Source organism: Hypanus sabinus, chromosome 5, assembly GCF_030144855.1.
Source record: "Hypanus sabinus isolate sHypSab1 chromosome 5, sHypSab1.hap1, whole genome shotgun sequence".
NCBI lineage: Eukaryota > Metazoa > Chordata > Chondrichthyes > Myliobatiformes > Dasyatidae > Hypanus > Hypanus sabinus.
Window position 1 is genome coordinate 71155998 of NC_082710.1, and position 25040 is coordinate 71181037.

The 25040-nt window shown below is 42.5% G+C and overlaps 1 protein-coding gene across 1 annotated transcript in view; it reads right to left on the minus strand.

Annotated features, from left to right (window-relative positions):
- Positions 1-25040, minus strand: part of b4galt1l (DP-Gal:betaGlcNAc beta 1,4- galactosyltransferase, polypeptide 1, like) — a 65684-nt gene that overhangs the window by 5118 nt on the left and 35526 nt on the right. Inside the window, exons 3-5 of the mRNA XM_059970117.1 lie at positions 13735-13922; positions 12439-12561; positions 8670-8774 (exon numbers count right to left, since the gene is read on the minus strand). Of these exons, the coding sequence (XP_059826100.1) occupies positions 8670-8774; positions 12439-12561; positions 13735-13922 (416 nt within the window). The remainder of the gene's footprint in view (positions 1-8669; positions 8775-12438; positions 12562-13734; positions 13923-25040) is intronic.

Consider the following 25040-nt stretch of genomic DNA (forward strand, 5'->3'; position numbering starts at 1 on the left):
GCACAGATCTTGAAATTTGTCAACAACACAAAAATAGGAGATTTTGGCCAACAATGAAGAATTTTCCAAGAGATTAAGGAAGTTGTAATCAAGTTAATCGAATAGAAAATTAGAAACAAATGCAACCTGATAAAATAGAAGGGAACCATTGAAGGCATAATGAGAAATTAATTCAAAAATTAAAAGCGAGGAGACCTAAAGGCTTAGATAGAAATGTACAAACAGCAAAAAATCACAACAAATAAAAAGTATTCTAGGCCATTCTGCTCATCATGAAGATCAGTGTGATTCAGCTCAGTGTGATGTTCCTAAGCCAACTCCATGTCCCTCAATTCTCTTAACAAAATCAAATTCTGCCTTGAATGCCTGATCCTCTACAACTCTTTTGAGGAGAGTCACTTTATTAACACGTCCTATGTTCTAATGACATAGCCCATTTCCACAGATTGTCCTGTCACTCAGCGAGGCCATGTAAACATCAAAGTGATGGTGGTTTTGTGGCTTTTGAAGATCATTATGGCAAACAAATCCATGGCCTGCTGCTGTTTAACCCATGTTACTGAGAAAGACTTGACAGATCTGTTCAAAGTATATTTATTATCAATGTATACCTCATACAACCTTGAGATTCATCTCCTTACAGGCACCACGAAACAAAGAAACCCATTAAAAACAAAAGAAGAGCAGCCAAACTGAGAGAAAAGAATCACTAAACAATAAAAGCAAGCAAACAGCATTCGGAATGGAAGTTCACAAAGCCAGGCCTCTTTAGCCAAAGCAAGTTCCTAGAGGGCTGGAGAGTGGGCAATACTCTTCATTTATTTAATAAAGGCAATAGGGGCAAACCAGGAAATTCTAGCCTTGTGAGCCTTACATCAGTGATAGGCAAATTATTTAAGAAGGTTCTTGGGCACAAGATCTAGTCTCATCCAGAAAAGCATAGACTTATTAGGTACAGTCAACATGGCTTGTGTGGGGCATGGCATGCCTTACCAACATGATTAAACTGTTTTGAGGAGCGATGACCGTTGACTGCAGGGTAATGGATGCTGTACAAGTGTATTTTAGTAAAACGTTCCAGAAGATCTCCATGGTAGACTAATTCAAAAGACCAACGAACATGGGAACAATGGTAAATAGGATACAAAACCAACTTGACCATAGAAAAGAGAGAGTAGTAGTGGAGTGGTGTTCTGCAAGGATCAATGCTAGGATCTCTGTAATTTGTGATGGATACAAGGAGTGACATGGAGGTAACCTGATTAGTTACGTTTCCAATATCTGGAATTTTTTTTTTAAATTTACTATAACATCCTATCTGAAAACATCTTCCAGTTAGTTTGCAGGTGACAGAAAAATTGGCGGAGTTGTGGAGAGTAAAGAAAGATTCAGCAGGATAGAGACCAGCTGCAAATATGGGCAGAAAAATGTTGTTTAATTCAGACAAGGGCAAGATGTTGCACTTTGAAAGGTCAAGTGTAAAATGAAATTACACATTAAATGGCAGAACTCTTAGTGACGTTGATGTACAGAGGAATCTTGGGGTACAAGTTCCCTGAGGTGGTAAAAAAGTTCTAAGGAACACTTATCTTCAATCGGTCAGGGTATTAAGTAGAGAAGTAATGTTACAGCTGTACAAAACTTGAGTTAGGTGACACTTAGAGTATTATGTGCAGTTCTGCTCGTCATGTTAGTTAGGACAGAGACATTTTGGAATGGGTGCAGAGGAGGTTCAACAGGGGGTCAGCTGGATTTGAGTGTTAGTTCTCAGAAGGCTAGGACAAACCTACCGTCGTGCTGGGAAGTTTTTGAATCCTGTAGAATTTTCTCTATTTCTGCATAAATATGACCTAAAATATGATTAGATCTTCAAACAAGTCCTAACACTAGATAAAGAGAATCCAATTAAATAAATACCCAAAATACATTATACTTGTTCATTATTGAGAAAAGTAATCCAATATTACATGTATTTGTTGGAAGAAGTAAAGTTAGCCCTCCATATCCGTGGGTTCTGCATCCACGGATCGAAAATATTCAAAAAAAAAAATTCCAGAAAGTTCCAAAAAGCAGAATTTGAATTTGCCGCGCGCCGAGCACTACGCTGAATCCACGCGAATGAAGTGATGTGTAGGCATACCCTGCTGTAGCCTCCCGCCATTTCACAGATCCTCAGTCTCTCTCCAGCAGTCATTTGAGCATTGTTCACCTCGCGTCTCGTTTGTTTGCTACTTGTGTTGTGAGCGAGAGGAAGGAATTTAAGGCCAGTAAGGGATGGCTGGCTAGCTATGTAAAGCACCGCAGCCTCAAGAACTTAAAGATCATGGGAGAATCAGCATCGGGAGGCAGCATCAGCATTCCCAGAAGAGCTACGATTGTTGTGTCTATACTGAACATGTACAGACCTTTTTTTCTTGTCATTATTCCTTAAACAATACTGTATAACAACTATTTGCGTAGCATTTACATTGTATCAGGTATTATAAGTAATCTAGAGATGATTTAAAGTATACAGGAGGACGTGCGTATGTTATATGCAAATACTACTCCATTTTATATAAGGGACTTGAGCATCCGTGGATTTTGGTATACGCAGGGGTCCTGGAACCAATCCCCCGCGGATACCGAGGGACGACTGTATGTGAACCTTTGCTTTCAGAAACTGGTGTGACCCCCTTATACAACAATAGCTTCAACTGTTTCCAGTAACGTTGGCTTGGAGGAATTTTCGGCCATTCCTCCTTACAAAACTGCTTCAACTCTGGGATGTTGGTGGGCTTCCTTGCATGAACTGCTTGCTTCAGGTCCTTCCACAACATTTCAATAGGATTAAGGACAGGACTTTGACTCAGCCATTCCAAACAATGAACTTTCTTCTTTTTAAACCATTCTGTTGTTGATTTACTCGTCTTTTAGATCTTTGTCGATGCATCATCCAACTTCTATTAAGCTTCAGACAGCTACCCTGACATTCTCCTGTAAAATGTGGTACAATTTTCCCCAGCTTTCCTTGATACATTGTTCTCTCAATGATAGTAAGCAGTCCAGGTCCTGCGGCAGCAAAACAGCACCAAACCATGATGCTCCTTCCACCATGCTTCACAGTTGAGATGAGGTGTTGATGTGCAGTACCCGTTTCCTCGAAACATAGCAGCATTGACTTCTGCCAAAAAGTTCCACTATTGTCTCATCTGTTCACAGAACACATGTCCCCGAAAGACTCTACAACATCCAGCTGGTCTTTTGTATACATGAGGCATGCAGTAATGCTTTTTCGGAGAATAGTGGTTTCCTCCATGGTGTCCTTCCACAAACACCAATTTTGTTCAGTGTTTATCTTTTAGTGGACACATGAACAGAGACTTTAGCAAGCTCTAAGAGACTTCTGCAGGTCTTTTGCTATTACCCTTGGGTTCTTTTTCACCTCCTTCAGCATTGCACATTGAGCTCTTGGTGTAGTCTTTACAGGACGTCCACTCCAAGGGAGAGTAGCAACAGTACTGAGTTTCCTCAATTTGCAGACAATTTCTCTTTCTGTAGACTGATGAACACTCAAGGTTTTAGAAATGCTTTTATAGCCTTTTCCAGCTTGATCCATCTCTGAAATTCTTCTTCGAGAGTCCTCTAAAAGTTGTTTTGATTGAGGGATGGTGCACATAAACAGATCTTTCTTGAGAAGAGCAGGCTCTGTCAGTAACCTGACTTTGTTTGTCTTTTTTATAGGGCAGTGAGTGTACCTCTACAACCCAGACTTCCAATCTCATCTCATTGATTGGAATGCTGAGCCTACTTGGGGAAAGGCCATCTTAAGTTTGGTGTTGTATGATAACCCAGATCTCATCAGGGAGCTCAACGTAAAGGAACCCTTTGGAGGCAATGACCATAATATGATTGAAATCATACTGTAATTTAAAGGGAGAAGTACAACTCACACATATTAGTATCACAATGGAGTAAAGGGAATTACTGAGTCATGAGAGAGGAGCTTGCCCAGGTGGATTGGAGGAGAATACTGTCGGGGATGACAGCAGAGCAGAGGTGGCTGAAGTTTCTGGGAATAGGTCACAAGGCGCAGGATAGATAGATAGAAGAGAAGCTGTCAAATGGCAGGGGTAGGCTTGACAGGGTTTTCCCTCGGACCTTGAAGGAGACTAGTTTTGAAATTGCAGGGGCCCTGGCAGATATATTTAAAATGTCGGTATCTACGAGTGAGGTACTGGAGGATTTGAGGATAGCTCATGTTGTTCCGTTGTTTAAAAAAAGGCTCTAAAGGTAATCTGGGAAATTATAGGCCGCTAAGTTTGATGTCGGTAGTAGGTAAATTATTGGAAGGAGTCCAAAGAGATAGGATCTACAAGTACTTAGATAGACACGGACTTATTAGGGAGAGTCAACACGGCTTTGTGCGTGGTAGGTCATGTTTAACAAATCTGTTAGAGTTTTTTTGAGGAGGTTACAAGTGGATGAAGAGAAGGCAGTGGATGTTGTCTACATGGACTTCAGTAAGGACTTTGATAAATCAGAGTAGATAAATCCCCAGGACCTGACAGGGTATCCCCTAGGACCTTGAAGGAAACAAGTGTTGAAATTTCAGGGGCCCTGGCAGATATATTTAAAATGTCAGTATCTATGGGAGAGGAGCCGGAGGATTGGAAGATAGCTCATGTTGTTCTGTTGATTAAAAAAGGCTCTAAAAGTAATCCAGGAAATTATAGGCCAGTAAATTTGACGTCAGTAGTAGGTAAATTATTGGAAGGAATACTAAGAGACAGGATCTACAAGGACTTAGATAGAGAGGGACTTATTAGGGAGAGTCAACACGGCTTTGTGCATGGTAGGTCATATTTAACAAATCTATTAGGAGTTTTTCGAGGAGGTTACAAGGAAAGTGGATGAAAGGAAGGCAGTGGATGTGGTCTACATGGACTTCAGTAAGGCCTTTGACAAGGTCCCACATGGGAGGTTAGTTAAGAAGATTCAGTCGCTAGGTTTTCATGGTGAGGTAGTAAACTGGATTAGACATTGGCTCAATGGAAGATGTCAGAGAGGATTGCTTTTCTGAGTGGAGGCCTGTGACTAGTGGTGTGCCACAGGGATCAGTGCTGGGTCCATTGTTATTTGTCCTCTACATCAATGATCTGGATGATATTATGGTAAATTGGATCAGCAAATTTGTTGATGATTCAAAGATCGGAGGTGTAGTGGACACTGAGAAAGGTTTTCAAAGCTTGCAGAGGGATCTGGACCAGCAGGAAAAAGGGGCTGAAAAATGGCAGATGGAGTTTTAATACAGACAAGTGTGAGGTATTGCACTTTGGAAGGAAAAACCAAGGTAGAACATACAAGGTAAATGGTAGGGCACTGAGGTGTGCGTAAGAACAGAGGGATCTGGGAATATAGATACAAAATTCCCTAAATGTGGCGTCACAGGTAGATAGGGTAGTAAAGAGAGCTTTTGGTACATTGGCCTTTATAAATCAAAGTACTGAGTATAAGAGTTGGAATGTTATGGTGTGGTTGTATAAGGCACTGGTGAGGCCAAATTTGGAGTATTGTGTACAGTTTTGGTCACCAAATTACAAGCAGGAGATTAATAAGGTTGAAAGAGTGAAGAGAAGGTTTACAAGGATGTTATCGGGACTTAAGGAACTGAGTTACCGAGAAAGGTTGAATAGGTTAGGACTTTATTCCCTAGAGCATAGAAGAATGAGGGGAGACTTGATAGAGGTATATAAAATTATGAAGGGTATAGATAGAGTGAATGCAAGCAGGCTTTTTCCACTGAAGCTAGGGGAGAAAAAAAACCAAGGACATGGGTTAAGGGTGAAGGGGGAGAAGTTTAAAGGGAACATTAGGGGAGGCTTCTTCACACAGTAGTAGGAGTGTGGAATGAGCTGCCAGATGAAGTGGTAAATGTGAGCTCACTTTTAAAATTTAAGAAAAATTTGGACAGGTACATGGATGAGAGGGGTTTGGAGGGATATGGACCAGGTGCAGGTCAGTGGGACTAGGCAGAAAAATGGTTCGGCACAGCCAAGAAGGGTCAAAAGCCCTGTTCTATAGTTCTAACTAGTGGGCACAGCCTCAAAATTGAGGGGCTACCTTTTAGAACAGAGGCAAGGAGAATTTGTTTTTATCCATAGAGTGGTGAATCTGCGGTGGAGGCCAAGTCTGTGCATATACTTAAGGCAGAAGTTGATGGTTTCCTGATCGATCATGGCATGAAAGGATATTGTGAGAAGGCCGGCGTACGGGGTTGAGTGGGATCCGGGATCAGCCATGATGGAGTGGCAGGACAGACTCTATGGGCTGAATGGCCTAATTTGGTCTCATGTCTTATGGTCTTATAGTCTAACACCTGACTCCAAATAGCTTTTGCAGAAAGCATTAGCCCAGAGGTTCATATATTTTTCCAATAAATCATTTCATTTGTTCAGATCATTTTTCTCAATAAATAAATGAACAAGTATAATGATTTTGTGTTATTTATTTCATTGGGTTCCCTTTATCTAGTTTTAGGACAGATGAAAATCTGAGGACATTTTAGGTCATATTTATGCAGAAATAGAGAAAATTCTACAGGGTTCACAAACTTTCTAGCACCACTGTAGATTGTATTGGAGGCTAAGGGGCGACCCAATAAAAATATATGTCCTGAGATGCATGGGCAGGGTAAATAATCAGTGTAACTGTCAAACACTAGAGGACTAACTTTAAGGCTTGGTGGAGAATTATGACGTTCTTCCTCCCCCAAAGAGAGTGGAGTAGGTGCCTAGAACGCACTGCCTGGGTAACTGGTGGAAGCCGATACAATAGCAACATTCAGGCAGGCAACAGAGATGTAGATTTGTAGGGGGATGTAGGTTTCATGCAGGCAGATAGTGTTAGTTTAAAATGTCACAGGTTGCGGGGCTGTGCCTGTGCTGGACAGCTCTGAGTACAGAAGCCATTAACCCAAGTTTGGAATATCAAAGAAAACTGTAGCACTTGGGGAAGACTCCTGCAGTCATAGGGAGAATATGCAAGACCTTCACAGATACCATTCAAGGCCAAGCCACTGCAGCTGTATGGTGCAACATGAACTGCTGTGTCACTGTGCTGTCACTACAGGGGAAATGTGTTCTCCTCAGTGTTCCCAAAACTTTGAGATTATAACTCCTGGTTTTAGATTGCCCTGCTAGGAAAACAAGTATCCTTGTTTTTCTCCAAACAAAGTCCCAGAACATCTTTGTACACTTTGTTGAGATCACTTCATTTTATTCTAAAGTCAAGTGAGCATTGATCTGTCTGTTTAATGCCTCATGTGACAAATGTGTGAACCTTTGCTGTGCTTCTAATTTAACCACTGTGGCTTTACATAGCCTTGCAGATGCAGAATAGACCAGGACTCTATATCATCAAAGCATAATATCCCTTTGTTTGAATTGTCTTGCAATAAACATACCCCTTGCCTTCCTCACTGCTGCTGAATCCACACTTTAATAGAATAGTCAGGAAACTATAAACACCTTTCAGGCCCTCAGCATTAAAAAATTTCCCAGGATTTCTACTCATCTTACCAAAGTGGATGACTTCACATGCACCAACCTCAACCCATATGCGATATTCCATTTACCATGTGCTTGCCCACTCACATCCTCTAAACCACTCTGCAACTGCTCTGCCAGCCTGCACTGCCCATCTTCCTCACCCCCAAACTTGATTATATCAATGAGTCAGGTGTATAAATCGCGACAGCAATGATCACTGTATTTATTCCAGTCATTCATATGTACTTAAACCTGTTGCAGAGTCTTTTATTTACTGAATCAGTACAAGCTATTATGCAGGTCACAAGCTTTTTTTTAAAACCAAACTCACCCATGCTGACCAAAATGTCTACTACTTAAGTTAGGTCCATTTACCTGCATTTGGCCCACACCCCTCTAAACCAGGGTTCCCAACCATTTTTATGCATGGACCAATACCATTAAGCAAGGGGTATGTAGACCCCAGTTTGGAAGCCCCTGATCTAAACCATTCCCATTAATGCACCCGTCCAAATGCCTTTTAAACATTGTAATTGTATTTCTCCACCACAACCTCTGGCAGCTCGTTTCTATATTCATTGCCCTCAGTGTGGCTAAATGTGCCCCTCAAATTCCTATTAACTCATCCGCCTCTCACCTTCAACCTATGCCATCTCGTATTAGACTCTCCTACCCTTGGAGAAAGGCTGACTATATATGGCCCTCATGATTCTATATACATCTACTAGCTCACTTTTCAGTGTCTTTCACTCTGGGGAGAAAAAAATGTTAGAACAAAAATGGGAGTCTTTAAAAAGGAAATGGTTTGGGTATGTTTTTTTTCAAATATTCAAAAGAGTATGGGAGAGCAATGGAGCCTGTAATAAAGGGGTTGGAACAGAAATAATGGCAGGGAGTACAAGGTAAAGAGACTCTAAACTACCAAATGTGATTCATAAACAAAAAAAGGACAAAAAATATCAGAAAAATGCTGGAAATATTCCACAGGTCAGATAATTTCTACGGAGAGAATTAAAACGTAGACTCTGAAAGGCTTGAAATATTCATTCAATTTTTCATTCCAGATATATTCACCCCACCATCCAGAAATAAAGCTTCTGAATAATTCCATTCTTAATAGTTTAATAAAAGGCACATTACCTCTGAGGGTTGGGTTCATTCTTTATATCCCTTTGGTGAACAATCATTCGACACTTCCCGATGACACCATCTGGACGTGATATTCCCATGCCTTTAAAAACAATCCTGTTTGGAAAGAATTTTTAAACTAAAGGAATCTCCATTATTTCTCTACAGATGAATGGAATTTACATTTGACAGCTCCCAGGCTCAAAAGATATTTTTATTTGCCTTCATGTACTTCTAATTCCTTGAAGGCTATTGCGTATAGATTACATTCAGTATAATAATTACCAATTTCAAACCACATGCTGCTAGAAAACTTTTCTTCACTCCCACCCCATTTCACCCACCTATCACTTACCAGCTCTGCCTCACCCCTTCGCCTCTCCTCTATACTTGGTACCTTCCCTCACCACTCTTAGTCCTGATGCAAAGTCTCAACCCAAACTGCCGACATTAGCTTCCCCACAACAGTTTGCTATTTCCTTCAGAAACACACACAAAATGCTAGAGAAAAGCAGCATGTGTCAAGCAGCATCTATGGAGAGAAATAAACAGTCAGCATTTTGGACCAAGACCCTACATCAGGGCTGGAAAGAGCAGACACTAGAATAAAGAGGTGGTGGAGGGGAATGAGCCCAAGTGGCAGGTGATAGGTGAATTCAAGTGCTCTACAGAAGGTAGGTAAGTGGAGGGTGAGGGAAGAGTAGGAATTATGTCCAAAGCTGGGACGTGATAGGAGGAAGAGGTGAAGGGATCTAATAGGAGAGGACAGTGAGCCATGGACTACAGGGAAGAAAGTGGGTAACTAGAGGGAGAAAGCTGTAGGTGATGGGCAGGCCAAGGATTGAGGAGTGGAAAGAGATGGGTAAAGGAACAACTGGCATAAGGGCAGAGGGACAAAGCAGTTTGGTTATTATAAGTTAAAGTAATCATGTTGAAGCCATCACATTGCAGACTATCAGGACAGAAAATGTGCATATTGCTCCAGATTTCCAGCATCCACATTCTCTCATGCCTCTTCTTTCCTTCTGTTTGTTTCAGGTTCTTCAGCTTTTAGCTACTGCCTCAGGAGAAAGCTGTCCTTAAACCTTCAAAGTGTGGCCTGATAAAAGCCTGGCGCAGGAAATCCATCAAAGTTCAGAGAAACACCAAGCCCTCTGGCCCACCAAGTCAGCCTACCTTCAGTGCTGTTTACATTTATTCACATTGCTCTCCGCACACTCCCACGACTTCACCACAGATCTTACCCCTCACCTATACAACAGGGGCAATTTACAGTAGAAATTAAAATTCCAATCACACATCTTTGGTATTCAAAAGGAATATGAGGAAACCCACAGGAAGAATAGGCAACCTGACACATTCAGGACAGAAACTGGGTCAGTTCTGCTACCTGCCCCAATGAAGCACACAAAGGTATTCCTGTTTAAACATTTAAGATTCCTAAATTCAAAGTAATACAAGTCAAATTTATGCAATCAGTCCTGTTAAGACATTGAATTATTCTCACAAGTATGTGCCTTCCCAAAGGCAATACTCTTCCCCAGTACTTCAGTGTCCCCATCAAGTACGGTTGTCCAGTTCCGACGTGACCATGGCTTTAAGCAATGAAGCATTACTTTCTCACTTTGGAGATAAAACAACTTTCTAAAATCCAAAGTAACACACACAAAATGCTGCAGGAACTCAGCAGGTCAGGCTGCATCTATGGAAATGAATAAACATCGATGTTTCAGGCTGAGACCTTTTATCAGACTACAAAAGGGGGAAGATGTCAGAATAAAATGATGGAGGGAGGGAAGGAGGGTAGTCAAAAGGTGATAGTTGAAGCCAGGAGCGTGGGAAAGGTAAAGGGCTGGATAAGAAGGAATCTGATAGGAGAGGAGAGTGAACCCTGGGAGAAAGGGAACGAGGAGGGGACACCCAGGAGAGGTGATATTGTGTGCATTTTTGGTCACTTAATTACAGGAAGGATATTAATAAGGTTGAAAGAGTACAGAGAAGGTTTACAAGGATGTTACTGGGACTTGAGAAACTGAGTTACAGAGAAAGGTTCAATAGGTTAGGACTTTATTCCCTGGAGCGTAGGAGAATGAGGGGTGATTTGAAAGAGGTGTATAAAATTATGATGGGTATAGATAGAGTGAATGCAAGCAGGCTTTTTCCATTGAGGGTAGAGGAGAAAAAAAACCAGAGGTCATGGGTTAAGAGTGAAGGGGGAGAAGTTTAAAGGGAACATTGGGGGGGCTTCTTCACGCAGAAATTGGTGGGAGTGTGGAATGAGCTGCCAGATGAAGTGGTGAATGCGGGCTCACTTTTGACATTTAAGAAAAACTTGGACAGATACGTGGATGAGAGGGGTTTGGAGGGATATGGGCCGGGTGCAGATCAGCGGGACTAGGCAGAAAATGGTTTGGCACAGCCAAGAAGGGCCAAAAGGCCTGTTTCTGTGCTGTAATGTTCTATGGTTCTATGATAGGCAGATGAGAAGAAGAGGTGAGTAGGGGGTCAGAGTGGGTAAATGAAGAAGAACCAAGGGGAAGGGGGAAAAATTACCAGAAGTTGAAAAACACAATGCTCCTGCCATCAGGTTGAGGTCTACCCAGATGGAATACAAGATGCTGCTCTTCCAACCTTAGAGTGGCCTCTTCCTGGCAAAAAGAGAAGGCCATGCCCCAACATCAGAATAGTATTGAGGATTGGAATTGAAATGGTTACCCATTGAGAAATCCTGTTTATTTTAGTGTATGTGATAATAAATCTCCTGATCCTCCATAATTCAGTGTTTTTTTTCCATTGACCATTCTTTAATCTAAAATGCCAGATTCACACTTCCCCATGCTGAATACTATTTGCTTGACTTAATATACATTCCTTTCCATCTTCTGACACCAACTATGTCATCTTACTTATTACCATCTGCTCCCAAACCTCGTGGAGCACCAACATTGACACCTGCTCAAGTTCAAACAGTATGTGAGGAAATTAACAGACTCACTTACACAGGTCTACTTCCACAACGATAATCAGGTAAGATTGCTCACTTTATCGCCACGGTTTTTGCACTAAACCACATGTACACAAGTGCCACAACTGCTTGTGTGTTGTAAATGCTTCAGAATTGTTTAAAGATTGCAATTTACTTCAGCTTACTCATCAATATTAGCAATGATACACAGCTGGATCACAGCTTTACCATCAAAATTCATAACTGTGTTAGCATATGCCAGTTTCCTGACATGAGTATTATAATGCAATTTCTCAGGAAACACTGCGTTTCAAAGAAAGACAAGAGAAAATCTGAAGATGCTGGAAACCCGAGCAACATACACAAAATGCTGAGGAACTCAATGGGCCAGGCAGTATCTATGGAAAAAAGTAAACAGTTGACGTTTTCGGCCGAGACCCTTCACGAGGAAGGACACTGTTTTTAACTTAAGAGTAAAATCTAACTCAAACATTTCTAAAATCGAAATCTAACATTTTTCATCAGCAGCATATTTTACATTGTTATATACATATTGTATGTAACTTCATTAAATGTTAAGAATGCAAAAATCAATTTTGCAAAATATTATTTCATCCCTTGCATAAAAGAATTATTTTTCAATTTCTCATAATGCAGCATTCCCTCCAGCATGCATTGCAGTAGAGTGGCTCAGCTAATGCTTAGTTTTGATACTTAAAAGGAAACCTTAATAACTGAAGGCAAGATAGAGTTAACAACACAATTCAAAGAGATGTCATTTTTAGCTTGTTACAACATTATTAAATAAACACTCACCTGTTGTAGATGTCATCATCTTCCCCTCCCCAGCCCCAATAATCATTGGGGAAACCATTGATTCTTTCATGCTGCTCTCTACTTAAGGCTGAAATTCCACCAAAGAACTGCCTGTATGGCAAGCTGAAACAAATAATTTTACAACTTATCCTCCAGTACTTTAAAAAAAAATGTAGCCAAATTTAGGTTAAAATTTTTTGAATTAGTTTAAAGATTATGCACAACTAGTAGCCCCAAGCAGTTGCCTTTCACCTACGGGAACAGCCCTTTCACTCTACAGAGTTTACACCTTTTCCCTCCCAACTCTATATGTGTATCTTGTCATCTCTTAATAGTATTGCTGAATGGGTATATTTGCAATAGTTTTGTTTAAAATACAAAATTGGAATCATAATGCTAAAGTGAAATTCAACTTGAAGTGTAGAAACATTATAATCATCACCACTTTACAATAATCTTTGTATTATTGTGCTAGTCATTAGTATTTTCCCATCTGGTCATGTGGCAAATCACTTGTAACATGAAAAGTCAGCGTAGATCAATAATAATAAACCATTATGAACACCAGCTACATAAAAACAAGCCAAGTGATTATAAAAAAGGCATTACTATGTTTGATATATCTCAAAATAATTACTTGAGATATAGTAGGTGGAGGAAATATAGAGGATGCAATTTACATGAGCTTTAAGGAAACAAGTGGTTGCACACTGTTAATTATTCTACTTTAGGAGGCTGAGGATATTGTATTCAAAACTCATGAGGGTACTGTTTATATTACCAAGTAACACAGAAGTTTCAAAACAAACTGTAAAAGTTGGAAATCTGAAATAGAAACAGAAAATGCTACAAACATCCAGCAATTGGCAGCATCTGTGGAAAGAGAACTAGAGCTAATATTCTAGGTTGCAGGCCCTTCAAAATAACTGGGGAAAATTTAAGCAGCAAGAAGGTGGGAGATGGATATGATTAGGTCAATATTCAAATATTTACAGAGCACCTTTTTCCAATAATGAAGATAATTTGCGAGACTGCAAGCAACCACTACAGCTGTGAAACAAAGGTTAGAAATGTTGCTGTTGAACCCAAGACCAAATGTAGAAGCTGGAATCCACAGCTCATCAAACCGGGTTAAACTATAGATGGGTAACTTTACAGCAGAACTGGCCAGTTCAAAACAAAAAGAAAAATAAATTACCTGAGATATCTCAACAAGGGCTCCTGGAGAGACAGATATTAAAATGAACCTTTTTTTAAAACCAGCTAGCCACTCAAAAATACAAGTTGTGGCCTTACCGGAAACCAAATTTATCCATGGACACAGCCAGATGCCTTGGCTGGCTATAACATTTGTAGGTATTACGGTCATCCATAGGAATCAAATCAACATCACTGAACACAAAGCAGTTGTAGTCATATTCCTTCAAAGCTTCCACGAAACCTACGTTGAGAAGTTTGGCTCGATTAAAAGTATCTTCTCCATGCTGAAAAAAATTAAATTGGAGAAATGAAACACAACCTTATCAAATTAGGGTGTCATTTATATACACATTTTTTCAAATCAGAATTTTCCCTTTTTATCAGATGACAGTGGAATAATTATATCTGATCACAAACAAGAGAAAATCTGCAGATGCTGGAAATCCCATCAACCCACACAAAATGCTGGAGGAACTCAGCAGGCCAGGCAGCATCTATGGGAAAGAGTACAGTCAACATTTTGGGCTGAGACCCTTCTGATATTGACATTGGAATGCTATCCAAGAAATAATGATGCACCTAGAAGCAGAATGGTTCGTAGAGGTGGGGAGCAAACCTGGAAGTAATACAAGAAAAAGTCCCTTCAGAATGCTAAAAAAGGAGGGGCAGATGCATCTGATAACGCAACCAAATGGAAGTAATTAAAATGAAAGCAGTTGTGGTAGATAATGGATGGAATGTGAAAGCTGGTGGGCTAGAAGAGGAGGGCAGGGAGAACCCTATCCCTGTTCTGGCTTGGGGAAGAGGGGATGAAATCAGAAATGCAGGAAACACAAGGACATGATTAAAAATCAAATTCAAGTTTAACTGCCATTCAACCATACATGAATAGCGCAAAACACAACATTCCTCTGGAGCCAAGGTGCAAAACCCAGTACTAACAGTCATACCCAGCACATAATAGACAGCAAATAAATATACAGTCACAGTACAGTACAGTAAATGTACGTCTAACCCAAGTCCAAGTGTCATGTCCTGTAAATTGATGGTGCATGGGTATTACCAGCAGGAACAAGCAGTCCTCGGCAATCTGCAGACGAACGTATGCGTATACACACGCAATCCAGGTCATCTTCCACTGAGCAAACACTGGAGGGCAGCACCTATGGGCAGGCCAGCCCCCAACCCAGCATGGAGGCTGTGCTATACCACCTCCAGCATCTCCTCTCCTGGACTACTGCAGCAGGGAAGCCTGTGGCTCGAGGCCTGGTCCTCACTATGACCAAGGCCACATGGCTCCCCTGCCATTTGTTTCACCAATAAACAAGGGGAACGGACTTGCATTGCTTCACTTCAATTTCCAAAAGGGTATTACGATCGCAAGAGAAACATCGAAGACAATCATTCGCTGTGAGACTGTGCACCACCTTCGGACTCCCGACTCCAATGCCTGTCTGCTGCAGGCAGTAACACAGTCTGCACCAAGTCCAGTTCCTTCAATGAGCAGTTTGCTGATGGGGTGGATCTGCAGGCTTGAAGTTCTTAATGTCCGTCATTGTCTTGCCATTTTAAGAAAGACATTTAAATCAGAGAAAAACACCTTTGGCTGGCCAAACAGAGAAGCTGCTGCATCTAAACACACCACCATCTTAACAGAAGGGGATCCTGTAGACTATAATAAAGGAGAAATCATCACTAAAAGTAAAATACCTTAATGGCAATGGTGTGTAGGTAATGTCTGCATAGCAGTTATGGAGGAGGGCGAGGTGTGGTTAAAAGGTGGGGGTTTGTGGACTCTAATGGACAGTCGAAATGAGTTGGAGATGAGAACAGTTAGCCTGAGAAGATGGGCAGGATGGAAAGGAGCAGCTAATGCAATGACTACAAGCATCGGCGTAAAGCCCTCAATGGAATTTAAAAGGGTTGGGTAAGTTGAATGGTGCTAAATGGGACTGAAACAATGCTGTTCCACATGTCTGAAAAACAGATGTAGCCTTAGGACCATAGGAGCTCCTAGAACCATACCTCTGATTTTCAGAAAATGAGTAATGATAAAGGAAGTTGGTCAAGCTAAGCCAGATGAAGACAGTGGTAGTAGAGGGATCTGTCTGCTGGGCCAGTCTCCCCATAACAGGTGGAAAGGAGGGACCATCACACCATTCCCCATCAGAAAGGTCACTGCTTCTTCCTGCATTACCTTGTGAGACTTGCATGCCTTTAATAGCTTAACAACTTCCAATTCCCTGACCCCCACTGTTTCATCTGCACTCGTAATACACCACCAGCCTCTACCAGAAACAGCTTAGTCTTCTACTTCTTTTTTCACAAGCTGTCCTGAACTTCATCCTCCCTCCACCTAACCCCATCTGTCTTTTTTGCCCATTTCCATCCATCATCTCCCAACTCCACCCCTCCCCTACCTGGTTCCATCTGTTCATCATTCTTTACCTAGTCACGATTGAAAAATCAGTTACTGGCCAGTCTCACCGCTGCCCTTCTCCTTCCCTCTCACAGGGACTCAACTTGAACATTAACAGTTGTCTCTCTCTTCCCACAGATGTTGTTCAACTTTCTGAGTTGCTTGGAATGAAGAGGTAGAACTGGGCAAGGCAAAGACAAGTAACAGAGGAATAGCATTCATAGAAGATCTAAGAAAATGAGACCGTAAGATACAGGAGCAGAATTAGGCTTTTTGGCCCATCAAGCCTGCTCCACCATTTAATCATGGCTGCTGTATTTCCTTCTCAGACCCAATCTCTTGCCTTCTTCCCATATCCCTTCATGCCCTGACCAATCAAGAATCTGTCAACATCTGCCTTAAATATACCCAATGACGTGGCCTCCACAGTTGCCTGTGGCAACGAATTCCAGATTCAGCATCCTCTGGCTAAAGACACTCCCCTCCTCTTCTTTGTTCTAAATGGACGTCCTTGTACTCTGAGGTTGTCAATCCTGGTCCATGATTGGCTAGGAGGGAGGCTAATGTTCAGTGGTGGGAACATAATTCAGCTGAAGTTGTTGAGCTGACAGTTGACTTCTGCAAGGCAGAGGTCAAACCATAACACTTCTTCAGCAGACTTGGTGACTGCGACAACATTGGGCATTAGATGAGAGCTGCAAATTCATAAGTTAGAGGTTAGGTTGGAGTGAGGGTTATGCAAAAACAGATCGTCAAATGTTGTTTTCACAGCTAATGAACAGATTGAGAGGTCAAAAGTCCAGTTAGATTTAGAATTCTGAGGATGGGTAAAAGAACCACAATCCGGTGCAAGGGCTCCTGGCCAAGGAAATGTGCACGGAGATCAAATGAACAGAAGAGCTCAATATCACATAGGGCTCAGACTTTAAGGGCATGAAGCCAAAGTTTCTATAGAGAGCACACCGTTTGAAATCAAAGGGGCATGATCAAAAGGCAGCTTGAAAACTTGGCAAATTTAACATTTTCCATTACCAAAGTAGATATCTATGAATGGGGTGGAAGGAGATAGCAGAGTATCTTTTATTGTTGAAGCATGAGGACTTCAGAACCTGAGATGTCTTGGAGATAGTCTGCGTTGGAACAGAAGGGGTGCTGGATTTCCTAGAACATATTAAGACAGATAAATTGCTGGGGCCACTAAGAACACTATGGGAAGCAAGAGAAACTACAAAAACCTTCTCTGAGAGATATGTATCATGGTTATCTATGCATGAAATGCCAAAAGACTGGAGGGTGGCTCATGTTGTGCCCTTATTTAAGAGCTACAAAGAAGGACCTGGGAACTATCATAAGTTTGCAGATGACACTAAAATAGGTGGCATTGTTCTTAGTGAAAATAGTTAAATGGATTTAGAGGGATCTTGATCAGCTGGGTCAGTGGGTCAAGGAATGACGAATGAAGTTTAATTGCCAGCTGTGACATTTTGGAAAGATAAACAAGGGCAGGACTTTCAGAGCAAATCTTAGGGTCCCGGGAAGAGTGGTGGAACAAAGGAACCTTGGAAGTACAGAGCACGGTTCCCTGAAAGTGGTGTTGAAAGTAAAAAAAGATGGTGAAAATGACTTTTGGCACACTGGCCTAATCAGTAAGGGCATTGAGTACAGAAGTTGGGATGTCATGTGACTTTTGGCACACTGGCCTAATCAGTAAGGGCATTGAGTACAGAAGTTGGGATGTCATGTGACTTTTGGCACACTGGCCTAATCAGTAAGGGCATTGAGTACAGAAGTTGGGATGTCATGTTGCAGTTGTATTTATCACACCCCCCCCCCCCCGTTGGAAGTTTTATTGTTTTACAACATTAAATCACAGAGTATTTAATTTGGCTTTTTTTTACACTGTTAAACAGAAAAAGATTCTTCTGTGTCGAAGTGAAAACAGGTATATGACACAGCAAATCATCAATGGTGCAGCCAATTGGTTTTAAAAGTCACATAATTAGTAAAATGGAGATCACCTGTGTGTAGTCAAGGTGTTTCAATTGATTGTAGTAAATCTGGAAGATCAGCTGGTCATTCAGTACTCTGGCAAAAATGATACCATGAAGACAAAAGAACACTCCAAGAAACTCAGCAAAAATGTTACTGAAAAGCACAAGTCAGGAGATGGATACCAGTAAATTTCCAAGTCACTGAATATCAAGAAATGGCAAGAATATGGCACAGCTGTAAATCTGCCTAGAGCAGGCTGTCCTCAAAAACTGAGTGACTGTGCAAGAAGGGGACTAGTGAGGGAGGCCACCAAGAGACTTTTGACAACTCTGGAGGAGTTACAAGCTTCACTGGCTGAGATGGGAGAGACTACACATATAACTGTTTCCCGGGTGCTTCACCAGTCTCAGCTTTATGGGAGAGTGACAGAGAGAAAGCCACTGTTGAAAAAAAAAACTCGCATGAAATCTCAGCAAGAGTTTGCTAAAAATATTTGGGAGACTCTGAAGTCAGCTGGAAGAAGGTTCTATGGTCTGATGAAACCAAAATTGAGCTTTTAGGTCATCAGACTAAATGCTAAGTTTGGCACAAGTCAAACACCGCACATCATCAAAAACACACCATCCCTACCATGAAGCATGGTGGTGGCTGCATTGTGCTGTGGGGATGATTCACCGCACCAGACCCTGGAAGGCTTGTGAAGGTAGAGGGTAAAATGAATGTAGCAAAATACAGGGGTGTCCTGCAGGAAAACCTGATGCAGTCTGTAAGAGAACTGTGACTTAGGAGATTTGTTTTCCAGCAAGACAATGACCCAAGCATAAAGCCAAAGCTACAGAGGAATGGCTTAAAACAACAAAGTTAAAATCCTAGAGTGGTCAAGACAGAATCAGATTCAAAACCAACTGAGAATGTGTGGCTGGACTTGAAAAGGGCAGTTCACTCATGATCCCCATGCAATCTGACAGAGCTTGAGCAGTTTTGTAAAGAAAAATGGGAAAAGTTTGCAGTGTCCAGGTGTGCAAAGCTGATGGAAACCTGTCCAAACAGACTCAAGGCTGTAATTGCTGTCAAAGGTGAATCTACTAAATACTAACTTGAAGGGGGTGAATATTTATGCAATTATTTTGCATTTAATAATTGTTATAAATTTAAATCAATTTGTAGAAATTTGTTTTCATTTTACCATGAGCAAGATTTTTCTGTTGATCAGTGCCAAAAAAATCCAAATTAAATCCACTGTGATGCAATTTTGTAAAACAATAAAACATGAAAACCTCCAAAGGGAGTGAACACTTATCATAGGTGCTGTGCAAGTCACTGGCAAGGCTGCATTTTGAATATTGTGTTCAGTTTTGGGCACCTTGCTCTTGGAAATTTGTCATCAAGCTGGTAAGAGTACAAGAGGAGATGTACAAGGGTATGCTGGGACTCAAGAGGCTGAGCAGGTTGTGACACTGTAATTGGATTGACAGAAAATGTGGGGTGATTTTACAGAGGTGTATAAAATTAGCAGGACCATAGACAGGATGAATGTAGTTATCTTCCAGGATTGAGGAATTAAGAACTAAGGGCAGAGGCTTAGGGTGAGAAGAAAAACTCAAGGGGAAACCCTTTTACACAGAGGATGGTTGTATATGGAACAAGCTGAGCTGCTAGAAAAAGAAGTTGAGGCAGGTACGGTCACATAGTGGTTAATGTGATTTTATTATAGGTCGAGGAGTTCTAGAGTTCATAATTCAATTACAGTGCCATCTCCAAGGATAATGTAGGTTCTCCCCGTGAACTTGTATGGATTTCCTCCCATAGGTCAACAGTGACCATCCTTTGCTTTTAAAATTGCATCAATTCTCTTAGGTACACTATGGTACAGTTTTATAAGAAAATCAACTGGTAGGTTGTTCCAAGCATCTCGGAGAACTTGTTCCGCTTACGAGGATAAGTGCCAGGAGGGAGATCGGTGGGAAGGGATGGGGGGGAGGGGGGAAACGAGTGGACAAGGGCGTCATGTAGGGACTGATCCCTGCGGAAAGCAGAAAAGGGGGGGTGGGAAGGGAAAGATGTGCTTGGTAGTGGGATCCCGTGGGAGGCAGAAGTTACGGAGAATTTTATGTTGGACCTGGAGGCTGGTGGGGTGGTAGGTAAGGTCAAGGGGAACCCTATCCAGAGTGGGGTGGCAGGCGGATGGGGTGAGGGCAGATGTGCGGGAAATGGGAGAGATGCGTTTGAGAGCAGAGTTGATGGTGGACGAAGGGAAGCCCCTTTGTTTAAAAAAGGAAGACATGTCCTTCGTCCTGGAAAGAAAAGCCTCATCCTGAGAGCAGATGCAGTGGAGACAGAGGAATTGTGAGAAGGGGATAGCATTTTTGCAAGAGACAGGGTGGGAAGAGGAATAGTCCAGGTAGCCGTGAGAGTCTGTGGGCTTATAGTAGATATCAGTAGATAAGCCGTCTCCAGAGATGGAGACAGATAGATATTGTGACCATGTGTCCATGGCCGCCTCTACTGCTGCAATGAGGCCATTCTCAACTTGGAGGAGCAACACCTTACATTCCATCTGGTTCCCCTCGAACTGATGGCACAAACATTGATTTCTTGAACTTCTGGTAACCACTCCCCCCCCGCCCCCCATTCCTCTCTCCTTCACCATTCCTGTTCCCCTCTCACCTTATCCCTTCATCTCTCTCTGGTGCTCCTTCCGCTACCCTATCTTCCATAGTCTTCTGTCCTCTCCTATCAGATATATCCTTCTCCAGCCCTTTATCTCTTTCTCCAATCAACTTGACCCCCTCCCGGTATCATCCATTACTTGCTACCTTATATTTCTTCCTCCCTTCCCCTCACCTTCTTACTCTGACTTTTCCCCTTCATTTCCAGTCCTGAAGGGTCTCAGCCCAAAACATCAACTGTTTACTCTTTCGCTTGGCCTGCAGAGTTCCTCCGCAATTTGTGTGTGTTGCTTTGGATTTCAAGCAACTATGGATTTTCTTGTGTTGGAGAACTTGCTACAGCTCTGTGTACACTTTTGGCATCTCACTTCCGTCTCACAGACAGCATTGATAATGTTGAGATCAAGGGTCTGTGGAGGCCATACCACTTTATGCAATACTCCTCGTTCTTCTTTTGGCTGAAGATAGCTCTTCATAACTTCGGCTGAGTGTTTAGGGTTATCATCATGGAATTGGGACCGATCAGATAGCTCCCTAATGGTATCGTGTGATGGATGAGAATCTGAGGCATTGAGGATTCCATTATTTCAAATTTTGACCTGTCAGTTGAGAGCACTTGGTGCCATTGTTCAGCACCCCAGTCCTTGTGTGTCAGTGAGTCTCTTGGCTTTCTTTCTACTCGGAGGAATGACTTTTTGGTAGCAACTCTTCCAATAAGACCACTTCTGACAAGATTTCTCTGAAATGCACATTGACGTGTTTGGGTTCTAGTGGTTTCTGTGAATTCAGAGTTGGTAGCTGAGCTGGACTTCTTCCAATTTAGAAGGGAAGTTGGTTTAATGCAACTTGTTTGCCGCCCTCAGTTTCCATGGCCAACCACAGTGTTTCTGGTCCTCAACCTTGACTGTTTCTTTGTGTTTCTTCAGAAAAGCTTAGACATCACATCTTAAAACACCTGTCTGCCGCAAATTTTCTGCTTGTGAGAGACCCTGCTGATGTAGGATGACCACTGTGTCTTGTTGCTATGCTCACTCTTGCAATGGTGCATGAATTGATGGTTTGAAGGTTGAAGAGTCAGATCTGCCACACCCTCACCTTTTAGTTCTGTTGTCCTTCACTCAGTTTAGTTCCATGTATGCTAATTTCTGTTTCCGTTAAACACACACAAAGTGCAGGAGTAACTCAGCAGGCCAGGGAGCATCTTTGGAAAAGAGTACAGTCAATGTCTCAGGCTGAAACGTTGCCTATTTACTCCTTTCCAAAGATCCTGCCTGGCCTACTGAGTTCCTCCAACCTTTTGTGTGTGTTGCTCAGATTTCCAGCATCTGCAGATTTTCTCTTGTTTCTGTTTCAGTTATCAGTTTATTTCATTCAACTCATTGATCATTTGTTGTCTCAGAATCAGATTTAATATCATCAGCATATGTCATGAAATTTAACTTAATGGCTGGAGGACAAAGAAATCCATGATAAATATGGAGAAAAAAATGCTGTTATATTAAGTATATACATGTCTATTAAGTAGTTAAGTTAAAGTAAGAAGTGCAATAAAAAAAGGAAATAAAACATAGTGATGTAGTGTTAAATAGCAGAAGGGAAGAAGCTGTTCCTGAATTGTTTCAGGCTTCTATACCCCCTTTCCAACAGTAACAGTGTGAAAAGGGCACGTCTTGGGTGGTGGGGATCCTTAATGATGGGCGTCACCTTCCTAAGGCACTGTTCCTCAAAGATGTCTTGAATACTATGGAGACTAGTACCCATGATGGTGCTCACTAATTTTACAAGTTTGTGCAACTTATTTCAAAATTGTGCAGTAGCCCCCACCATACCAGTGATGCAGCCAGTTAGAATGCTCTTCACAGTACATTTGTGGAAAATTGAGTGTTTTAGTTGACAAACCAAATCTCCTCAAACTCCTAATGAAATATAGCCGCTATCTTGCCTTCTTTATGGCTGCATCTATATGTTGCATCAAGGTTTTTTTTGATTTGGAACAAGAAGGCAGCGGGAGAGCATCCAAGGATTTCCAGCAGGAAGGCATTTTGAGTTCTCGGGGGAAGAAAGAGGCCAGACTGCGCAAGCGCATGACGTCAGCCAGTTGAGTGCGAACAGTTTAAAAAGGCAGCCATATCCAGTGGGCAGTGTTGGGAGCGGGAGGCAGAGTGAAAGGGCTTTGGCTTCACAGGCTTCAGCGGTAACGGGACGAGGTGACACAGTTGTTGATTGCTAAAGGAGGTCGTATGTGTGTGAGGCCAGTTTTCTGTGGTCGGTGTCACATGTGGGAGGTCCTGGAGTCCCCCGGCGTCGCAGACGGCCACATCTGCACCCAGTGCAACGAGATGCACTCCTAAGGGACTGTGTTAGGGAACTGGAGCAGCAGCTTGATGACTCTCTGGTCAGGGAGAGTGAGGAGGTGATAGAGAGGAGTTATAGGCAGGTGGTCAGAGTCAGGAGGGGGAAGGGGAAGAGTCAGGTACTGGAAAGTACCCCTTGACATAAGTACTCCTGTTTGAGTACTGTTGGGGGGGGGGGGGGGGGAAGAGAGAACAGCCTACCTGGGGGAAGCGCCTGGCCGTGCCTCTGGCACAGAGTCTGGCCCTGTGGCTCAGAAGGGCAGGGAAAGGAAGAGCAAGGCAGTAGTGATAGGGGAGTCTATAGTCAGGGGTTCAGACAGGCGATTCTGTGGACGCAGGGAAGAAACTTGGATGGTAGTTTGCCTCCCAGGTGCCAGGGTCCGGGATGTTTCTGATCGCATCCAAGATATCATGCGGTGGGATGGTGAACAGCCAGAGGTCATGGTACATATTGGTACCAATGACATAGGTAGGAAAAGGGAAGAGGTCCTGAAAGAAGACTACAGAGAGTTAGGAAGGAAGTTGAAAAGCAGGACCTCAAAGGTAGTAACCTCAGGATTACTGGCTGCACCATACGACAGTGAGAAGAGGAATAGAATGAGGTGGAGGATAAATGCGTGGCAGAGGGATTGGAGCAGGGGGCAGGGATTCAGATTTCTGGATCATTGGGACCTCTTTTGGGGCGGGACCTGTACAAAAAGGACGGGTTGCACTTGAATCCCAGCGGGACCAATATCCTGGCGGGCAGGTTTGATAGAGCTGTTGGGGAGGGTTTAAACTAGTTTGGCAGGGAGTGGGAATCAGAATGTGAGTGCAGGGATTAAGGTAGAAGGACAAGGACATGATGCTAAGAGTTCTGAGTTCATGAGGAAGGACCGGCAGGGGACAGAACATAATTATAGCCAGTTAAAGGGGTTGAAATGTGTCTATTTCAATGCTAGGAGTATTAGGAACAAGGAGGATGAATTTAGAGCATGGATTAGTACGTGGAACTACAATGTTGTGGCCATTACTGAAACTTGGTTGGAGGAAGGGCAGGATTGGAATAGATTGGGAGGTAGAAAAGGAGGCAGGAGTGGCATTGCTGGTCAGGGATAGTATCACAGCTATAGAAAGGGAGGACGCTGCAGAAGGAGTGTCCACGGAGTCAGTCTGGGTGGAAGTCAGAAATAGGAAGGGATCAATCACTGTGCTGGAAGTAGTCTATAGGCCCCCAAATAGCCCCCGGGACACCGAGGAGCAGATAAGCAGGCAGATTTTAGAATGGTGCAGGAAATACAGGGTAGTAGTTACGGGTGATTTCAACTTCCCTCATATTGACTGGCACCTCCTGAGTGCAAGGGGGATAGACGGGGCTGAATTTGTCAGGTGTGTTCAAGAAGGATTCCTGACACAGTATGTGGACCGGCCGATGAGAGGAGAGGCTATACTGGATCTAGTTCTGGGTAATGAACCTGGTCAGGTGACAGATCTTCTGGTGGGGGAGCATTTTGGTGAGAGTGACCACAACTCCCTTAGCTTCAGCTTAGCTATGGAAAGGGTTAAAATCAGACGAAATGGTAAAGTGCTTAACTGGGGAAGGGCTAACTTTGAAGGGATGAGGCAGGAACTAGTGAGAGTAAATTGGAAAAAGATGTTCAAAGGGGAAAGCACAGAAGTAATGTGGGAGAAATTTAGGGACCACTTGAGCTGGGTTCAGGATAGGTTTGTCCCACCAAGGCAATGAAAAAATGGTAGGAAAAGGGAACCATGGCTGACAAAACATGTGAGGCAACTCATCAAGAGGAAAAAGGAAGCATATGCTAGATATAAGAAGTGGGAAGTAGGAGGGGCTTATGAGAAACATAGGGTAGGAAGGAAGGAGCTAAAGAAAGGACTTAGGAGAGGTCGAAGGGGGCATGAGAAGGCCTTGGCATGTAGGATTAAGGAGAACCCCAAGGCGTTCTATGCGTATGTGAAGAATAGGAG